Below are 8,461 nucleotides of genomic sequence, written 5' to 3'. Positions count from 1 at the left end.
AAACCCACTTTTTTTATAACGCCCATGCGGAATCGTTTTTGGACTAACAGGGGCTATTAAACATCATCAGGAAAAAAAAATTATAATCAGTAGTTATTGTGGATTGTCATTCCGTACATCATTCTGTAATAGATTTTCGGGTCCCGGACTACGTTCTTTGTGTTCCGGACTTACAATAACATTCCGAATTGCCTATAAAAACTACTTCCGGTCGAGAAAACGATCATAACCACTCTCCAAGATACTTAGAGCACCCACATCGGTGGTGCTTGCAAATCAATTGCAAATGACACATATGTACAATGTTTGGTGGAAAAGTAAATATACTAATTATAAAACTAATATATGTCAAGTGAATGAAAAGTTAATATATTGATTAAAAATAATCCCCACCTCTATTCCCCTCACATCACCCATGTAGGTTGATTAAAAAATTAATAAAATACATTTGCAAGGCTTACGCAGGTTGAAAGACTAAATCCTATGTGGCATGAAATATTGCTTGGTGGCATTGCAAAAAAATGTTGAAAGAAAATGTGGAAGGTCTTACATGAAATTTATACACGCACAACGATAAGAAAACATAAAAAAGGGAAATTTTGGATTAGATCATCGTATTCCAGACTTATTCATCGTATTTTGGATTACTCTGAAATACTTAAAGTTGTTTGTAAAATCAAATGTAAGCAACTTAAAAAGTAGAATTCACTTGGTTTGACGATTCTCATACTGAAAATTAGGTCTGAAATGTAGATAGACTGATCCTCAGAACTTTACAATTCTGAATGCGTTTTTCAGATTTTTCTGTGTGGGACCCATATATATACCATTGGGCTACATTATTGGGCTTGGATCGGGTTTTTGTGTCCAGAATGGCCCATTCCAGACCAAGTGATTACTTTTCAAAAGAAAATAAAAAATGGTTACTTTTGTTAACTACAACTCTATTTGTGGTTAGATTGCTGAATTTCCCATTATATAATGTAATTTAGTTTTGCTACTAAGATAAGTGATATAGTTTGTGTTTAACCAAACATAATATTTACAATTTTTTTACTAATAAGAAGAACAAAAAGCTGTATAAGCATCAACCATTTATATAAATACTAAAACAAAGCAACAATTATACAATAAAAGTTTGATCAAAACATGAGTCGAAGAAAGCAAATCAAATCCACAGAAAGGAAAATTTCACAACCAGTTTCCCAACCCAAAATGAAGCAAAAAATGGTTAAAAACCAAATATTTATATGATAAATAAATGTTGTGGAGGCATTAACTAAGTAGACCATCGGTCTTGAGCTTGGTCTCGGTTGCATCATTAGCATAAGCGGCCTCATGCACCCCAAGAGCGGCTCGACCAGACGGGTCAAGATTTTTGGACCATGACGCGTCCCACTCCACCGCTTTAGCCGTACTGCATGCCACACTTGGACCACCTGGAACCGTTAATCTTGCTGCGTTCTGTTTCAAATCACAAATGGGAAAAAAAAAAATTATTTTTCCCATGAACTGAATAATATCATAACACTTGGACCATCTTTCTTTACAGGTTCAGGGTTCGGGTTATACAAGTCATAGAATACCAAAAGCATAAATAGGAAAGAAAAAGCCACCTTTGGGAAGAACTTTTCAAAGATTGTCCGATAGTAGTACCCTTCTTTTGTCGTAGGGGTGTTTTCGGGATAAACAAAAGTTGCATTTGTTAGCATTGAATCAGTAACCTGCAAAAATAATTGTCTTAGGGTATTACTATTTTTTTTTCCATCAAGATAAAATGTTGAATGGGTATTTAAATGATGAATGTCTGGTTGTATGAACAAATACTTTCTTTCTTGACATCATGTATAGATAAACCATTGGAACAAGAGTAAATAAATTGACTATTTTACCCTTTTTGTCTTAGAAGCAATGCTGAATAAACAACAAATGACTGACCTGTTGGTTTGCATGATCCTTCAAACCATCAATCCAACTGTATCCAACTCCATCACTGAATTGTTCCTTTTGTCTGTACAGTATGTGCTGGAGAATAGACAAGACACTCTTATATTTTGTATATCTTTTTAAAAATTCAAATGAAATAATTGGACACTTAAACATTTATGACACTTCTTTTTCTGTATATGGTGTTTGAATATAAAACTAAGTGTAAATTACATTACTGGTCCCTGGGTTTGTTCAAAATTTTCAGTTTTGGTCTCAGATAGTTTCCTCTTGCAATTCGATGCACCCTATTTCCATTGTTGTAATGATTTTGATTCATATAGGCACCAAAATTGCAAGATAAAATTATTGAAAACACAATTTTTGAACAAACTAAGGGACCAAAATCATTAAAACAATTGGAAATAGGGACCAAAAATGTAATTCACTCTAAAATAGATGAAACAACATACCTTTGGCAGATAAGGGTTTTCGGCATCATCAAATGCATTGCGCAAGACCCACTTCTCAATCCTCCCAATATCACGTTGAATCTATAATACAATTACAACAAATTAAATCTTGGAAAATTAATTGTATAATTATTTATTCAATGTTGTGTTTGATTGGATGGAATGGAATGAGTCATTATACATTCCATGATCATATTTGGTTGGCATGTAGGAATTTGTTTTATATTTTGTAAATACAACCCATGCTAAATAATATTTTGAATATAACTATAGAATTTATCGTTTATTAAATTGAAGAATTAAACATAACAAAGCTTATTAAAACAAAATTAGGTTTATACTACAAAAAAGTTTCTAGTTATTCAAAAAAAAAAATAGTTTAACTAAAATCATGGAACTTTTACAAATGATATGTCCTTGAAAATTTTATAGATAAAAATGGGCTATGTTACAAATTTCCAATCAATTCCATGATGAAACGAAAAACTAACTCCCCCAGCTTAAGGAATGAAAATTAACAAAATTCAAGGACTTATGAAGATCGTTGTATGATAAATTATGAATTACAAGATTATTTTGGTATCTAAGAGTAAGAGCATATATTATAATTTTTATGAATGAAAGTTAAAGTTAGTTTACCATCTTCCACTTAGGGTCAATGCTCATTGCAACATCAATGAATTCCTTATCTAGAAAAGGTACACGAGCTTCAAGACCCCATGCTGAAGTTGATTTGTTTGCCCTCAAGCAATCAAACAAATGAAGAGCCTTTATCTATATCAATAAAGCATAAAGCATGAATCATAATCAAAAGATAATCATAATAACGATAAGGGTTAAATGCAAGAAATAACTTTGTTTATTAAGCATTCTACTTTCATCTCTTCTTATTATGACATTGTACTTTAAAAAATATTACTGAAATACAAAGCAATTCTCATTGCTATAATGATAATTGATTAAATTTTTTGAAATATAATGTCACTATAACAAAAGAACTGAAAATGCAATGTTATAACTGGTTAGATTTTTCGGGGTATAATGCCATATTTAGAAGAAAAAAAATGAAGGTACAATGTTGTAATAGAAAGAAACGAAAGTAAGATGCTATAAAAAAAATGAAAGTGTGTTGTTATTTCTTGCATTTAGCCCTAATAATAATAATAATAATAATAATAATAATAATAATAATAATAATAATAAAGTAATAATAATATTAGAACCTTTCGGCAAGTTTCCTCATGGAACTCCTCCTTGTTAGGTGCCTTGTGGAAATACAAGTAGCCACCGAAGATTTCATCAGAGCCTTCTCCAGAAAGAACCATTTTTACTCCCAAAGACTTGATTTTTCTGGACATGAGAAACATGGGTGTGCTGGCTCTAATAGTCGTCACATCATACGTTTCAATATGGTAAATCACCTCTTCCAGTGCATCAATTCCTTCCTGATAAAAAACTTAACCTTAACCACATCACTATCCCACTTTCAATTCATTTCTTATTAAGGCATTGCATTTTGAAAAATCCACCTAGCATTGTACTTTTAGTATTTTTTTTCTTTTTATCAAAACATTATTATACTTTGAAAAATCTAAACAGTGAAAATTGCTTTAGTTAGGTGAACTATTTAAAGTATTAACGTTGTAATGGAAAGAATTGAATGTAAGATACAATAACAAACAAATCAATAAAAGTACGTTGCTTGTATTATTGCATCCTACTTCCACTTTTTTCTATAACATCACTCTTTTTTCTTATTAAGGCAGTGTAATTTGAAGTATTATTGTAATTTGTTATTTTTTTTCCACTTTGCAGGATATCATACTTTAAGCCCTACCCAGTTATACCTGTCAAAATTGATTTGTATTTCAACGACATTGCTACCACTGGGTAGACTTTTAGGTATAATGTTGTACTTGTAATAGGAAGAACTGAAAACACGATGCTATAATAAACAAATCAAAAAAGTGAGTTGCTGTTTCCTTCATGTATTATTATATTTATAGTATCCTACTTCCAGTTTTTTTTTCCATTACATCATACGTTGCTTGTTAAGGTATTGCATCTTGGAAAATCTACCCTGAACTTTCTAGTTTTGTTATTATTAGGAGATTATACTTTGTCTTTCAGTAATATTTTTTACTATAACTAGGTGGATTATTCAAGTATAAAACTGTAATAGAAAGACATGAAATTAGGATGTACTAATAAACAGATCCTGGAAAAGAATTACCTGAACAGTAAAGTAAAACTCATGGTGGCGAGTGCCAAGATAATCAGCTACCTCTCTGGCAGCACTCAAATCAGGAGAACCCTAAAAAAAAATTAAACCACAAATTTAGTAACAAACATTTCCAAAATAAATAAAAGGCAAATTAAATAAACTAATACATTAGATTATATAAAACCTAAAAACTAGGTTTCTTTATAACCAAATTAGGAAAAAAAAATTATATATAATAATCAGATCAAGTTATATAAAACCTAAAAGGTTGACCCTTGACGTAGTATCTGTTGATAATTAATCAAATTAGGTTTACTTAAAATAATAATAAAAAAATAAGTGGATAATAAATGACATGAAAGAATCAAGAATGTTAATTGACCTTCAATCCAATGCAAAAAGTATGCAACTGTGATCCCCACTGCCAGGAAGCTTCTGAGTTAGCCAGATGGCGTGAAGCAACAGCAGCAACAAGAGATGAATCAAGACCTCCAGAAAGAAGTACACCAAAGGGCACATCCGTCATTAGCCTCTTAACTACAGCCTGTAAATAGCTCATATTAAAAAATTTACTCAAATAAAAAGTAATTCACTAATTCTACAAGTAACAAACCTTTTCAAAGGCATGACGTAGGAGCAGGGGATCATATGGAGTTGAAGGAATGCGTTCTGAATACCATGTGGGGTTATACCACCTTCTCAGCCCACCTGTTACATAAAAGTATATATAAATATATTAATACAAAAGATTAAACCTTGTAAACTTAGGAATTATGGCTATAAAAATGTAATTATAGATGCTTGATTAAAGGATGAATAATGCATACCAACTTTGCTAGAATATATATGGCCAGGAAGAAATGACATAAACTGTTCGCAGTCATCACTCAAAGCTTTCATTTCTGAAGCAAACCACACGGAACCTGCAGATGAAGTCAAAAGTTTATAAGACACTCAAAAATAGTTTCTTTATGAATAATTAAAAAAAAAATAACAAATATGAAATATTAAGTATTAAGATTTATAGATACCATCAAGGCCCCAGCCCATGTAGAGTGGGGTGATCCCAATAGCATCCCTAGCTGCTATGTAACTTTTATCGCGAGTGTCCAGAAGCACAAAAGAGAACATTCCATCCAGCATGTGCACAAAGTCTTCTCCATATTCCTCATACTAGTAGTAAATACATAACTCAAGTTACCACAAAATATTCCAAACAGTTCAAAATTCATATGCCATTTGATTTTATATCATTCTTTACTTGACATGTTATCTGATTTGTTGTACGTATTCCTGTTAAAGTTATAAAAGGTAAAGTACTTACAAGATGGGCAATCACTTCACAGTCACTTCCAGTGTTGAACTTGTGAGACGTCAGTTTCTCCCTTAAAGCTTTATGGTTGTATATCTCCCCATTAACCTTAAAAAAACAAAAAAGTCAACGTTTTGGCTAGCTTCATTATACAAGAATTACAAAAAAAGAGATTCATTGGTTGACAAAATATGCATTGACTTTTGTTGCTACTATTTTGACTTTTGGTCTGGTTTATTAGTTTATTTGTATTTAATTTCCAACATGTCTTGATGACAAAAAGTATTCCAGTTACCGTGACAATAATCGTCTTGTCTTCATTGTAAAGTGGTTGATCTCCAGAAGCAGGATCAACAATTGCTAACCGTTGATGAGCAAGATAACAGTCTTGCTCACTGTGGAGCCCACTCCAGTCTGGACCTCTATGGCGCAATCTGACACAATGAACAAAAACAAAAACATAAAGAGGGGAATCAATAATTGACAACTTATCTAATGTGTTTTAATAATTTTACAAAATCATACATAGCCAAGAGTCATTTTGGCTCTTTTAGAAGAAAAGCATGTAGGTTATTAATTACAAAATCTCTTGTTGATTAAATTCAAACACCAAAAACTACACCCATAGTTCAGTATGCATACTTCTTACAGGAACAAATATGCATATTTAAGTGCTTTTGAGAGTGTTGTTCTTCGGTGGAATGGTGGGTTTGACCTTAACTCTAGATTGGGATATGAAAATGAGGATTCAAAAGATGTGATTTTGGTCAATCATATGTTTGATATTTACTGTGTTACAAAGCATTATATGGAGCAAGGAGGCAGTCAAGTGACCTTTTATTGTTTAATCATCAAAGTAGAGATTAATATGGGATTAAAAGATGATTAAGCAAACGCGTATGAAGCTCAGTTAGATATACAAAGATATAAATGTTTATAGATTACATGAACATAAGACTAAAGTTAGATGCAATTACTTTTAAAAAATTATAATATCATCTCCATGGATATAGGAGAACAGTGGTACCAATCCAATAACTGGGCCTAAGATTAAGACGATATTAATTCTGGACTTCTGGTCACCCACCAACTACATCATCCCTTAGCTTCCATTTTTCCAATTTTTTTGGATAACATTAATACCATAAAATCTGAGGCCCCAAGTGTTGCAGTTTACACGAAATTTATCCTGTTCTTCATCACATAGTGATATATAGTTCTCATCATCTCACAAAAACAAAAAATTCAACATAAATTCGTCGTAAATGAGGCAAATGCCAACAAACAAAATCCAGAAATATGAAAAAGATAATATACAATTGCCGGATTTGATTAATGATGGACAATAGTAGCCGGTTACATCAACCGAAAAGAATAAATAACTAAAAATGGTGATAAAGATGACATTACCGTCTAGAAAGTTCAATGATTCTGGCCCTCTTAGCCTGAGAGCAATCCACACAACCAAATACCGCGAGTATTCCACACATGGCGTCTCGAAGCTTCTGAAATCAATCAAAAATGGCTTTAGAATCTACACAGAGATTAGGTATTTCACAAGGGCATGCAGAGGAGAATCGTGGAGACAGTGAGTGGAGAAATGGAGGCCTGGCTGCGCTGAATATGTAAAACCGATTCGATTAATCAGGGCCGTTGGTTTTACTCCAGCTCGGACTTCAGAATAGATTCCTTCCAATTTCTTACCAATATTTTTATTTCAATTTTCTAGTTGTTCGGGTCTTACGTTCGGTTTGATAGTTTCTGTCTAGGAAAGTGTTGTCCGGTAAAGTGCTGTTTTGGAAAGTTTTCTGACTGGGAAAGAAATCATGCTGTTTGATTATACATCTGATTGACTGTTCTGAATGATAAAAAAAGTAATAATTCAATAAAAAATAAATTAAAAAAAAGTTATTTAAAAAAAATTAATAATCCAAGAAACAAAGAAAGAGGCAGGGTTTGGTGCATAATTGTCTTTCCAGCCCATTCAGCCAGAAAGATATGATTTTGGGGCTTTCTGGGAAAGACATATTTACCGGGAAAGACCCCTTTTTTGTGCAAATCAAACAGTCTTTCCGGTCCATTCAGCCAAAAAGATCTGTTTGGACCTGGAAAGATGCGTATCAAACGGGGCCTTAGTGTTTTACCCAACAACCAAACCCATCCGACACTTACCCTCTTTTGATAGAAAGGACCACTTTTGAAATGGTTTGGCATTAGAATGGTTACGAATTTTTTTTTCCAGAAATAAATTATATATTTTTTTTATATTTTCTCTTCCTACTGATCGTTCTACCTTTTAATAAATTAATAACATTTAAATACATTTGTCATCATTTAATATGGATAAAAGTATAGATATGAGAAAAATATAGGAGGATATTTAATTTCTCTTTTTCGCATTAGTCTTATTTTGATAGGGAAAATGATTCTGGAGGGTAACTAACTGTTGAGTTTATTCTTATTTGGTCCATTTTTTTTTTACCTAATATACCATCGAACTTGTTGTTTGGGTTCACCATAACCCTT

At 32.2% G+C, this 8,461-nt stretch overlaps 1 protein-coding gene across 1 annotated transcript; it reads right to left on the bottom strand.

Moving 5' to 3' along the window:
* Positions 1-1,079: 1,079 nt before the first annotated feature.
* LOC145114815 (asparagine synthetase [glutamine-hydrolyzing] 2) lies at positions 1,080-7,568 on the bottom strand. The gene is made up of 14 exons (XM_079050898.1): positions 7,346-7,568; positions 6,231-6,369; positions 5,948-6,043; positions 5,655-5,796; positions 5,451-5,546; positions 5,237-5,331; positions 5,006-5,167; positions 4,633-4,713; positions 3,623-3,844; positions 3,039-3,173; positions 2,400-2,480; positions 1,939-2,025; positions 1,617-1,724; positions 1,080-1,464 (listed from the first exon to the last, which is right to left on the bottom strand). The coding sequence occupies exons 1-14, from the start codon at positions 7,423-7,425 to the stop codon at positions 1,276-1,278; spliced, it is 1,713 nt and encodes a 570-aa protein (XP_078907024.1). The 5' UTR covers positions 7,426-7,568; the 3' UTR covers positions 1,080-1,275.
* Positions 7,569-8,461: the final 893 nt, after the last annotated feature.

This window comes from Lactuca virosa, chromosome 5 (assembly GCF_052849685.1).
Source record: "Lactuca virosa cultivar CGN04683 chromosome 5, Lactuca_virosa_CGN04683_v6, whole genome shotgun sequence".
Taxonomy (NCBI): domain Eukaryota; kingdom Viridiplantae; phylum Streptophyta; class Magnoliopsida; order Asterales; family Asteraceae; genus Lactuca; species Lactuca virosa.
This window is presented reverse-complemented; position numbering and strand designations above follow the sequence as displayed.

Bases quoted from the DNA above. Each gene is read 5' to 3' on its own strand.
- LOC145114815 (XM_079050898.1), bottom strand. From the start codon at position 7,425: ATGTGTGGAATACTCGCGGTATTTGGTTGTGTGGATTGCTCTCAGGCT. The intron at 3,174-3,622 runs GTTCTAATATTA...TTATTGATATAG, and splicing joins ATGAGGAAACTTGCCGAAAG to ATAAAGGCTCTTCATTTGTT. The intron at 1,725-1,938 runs GTCAGTCATTTG...TTATTTTTGCAG, and splicing joins AGGATCATGCAAACCAACAG to GTTACTGATTCAATGCTAAC.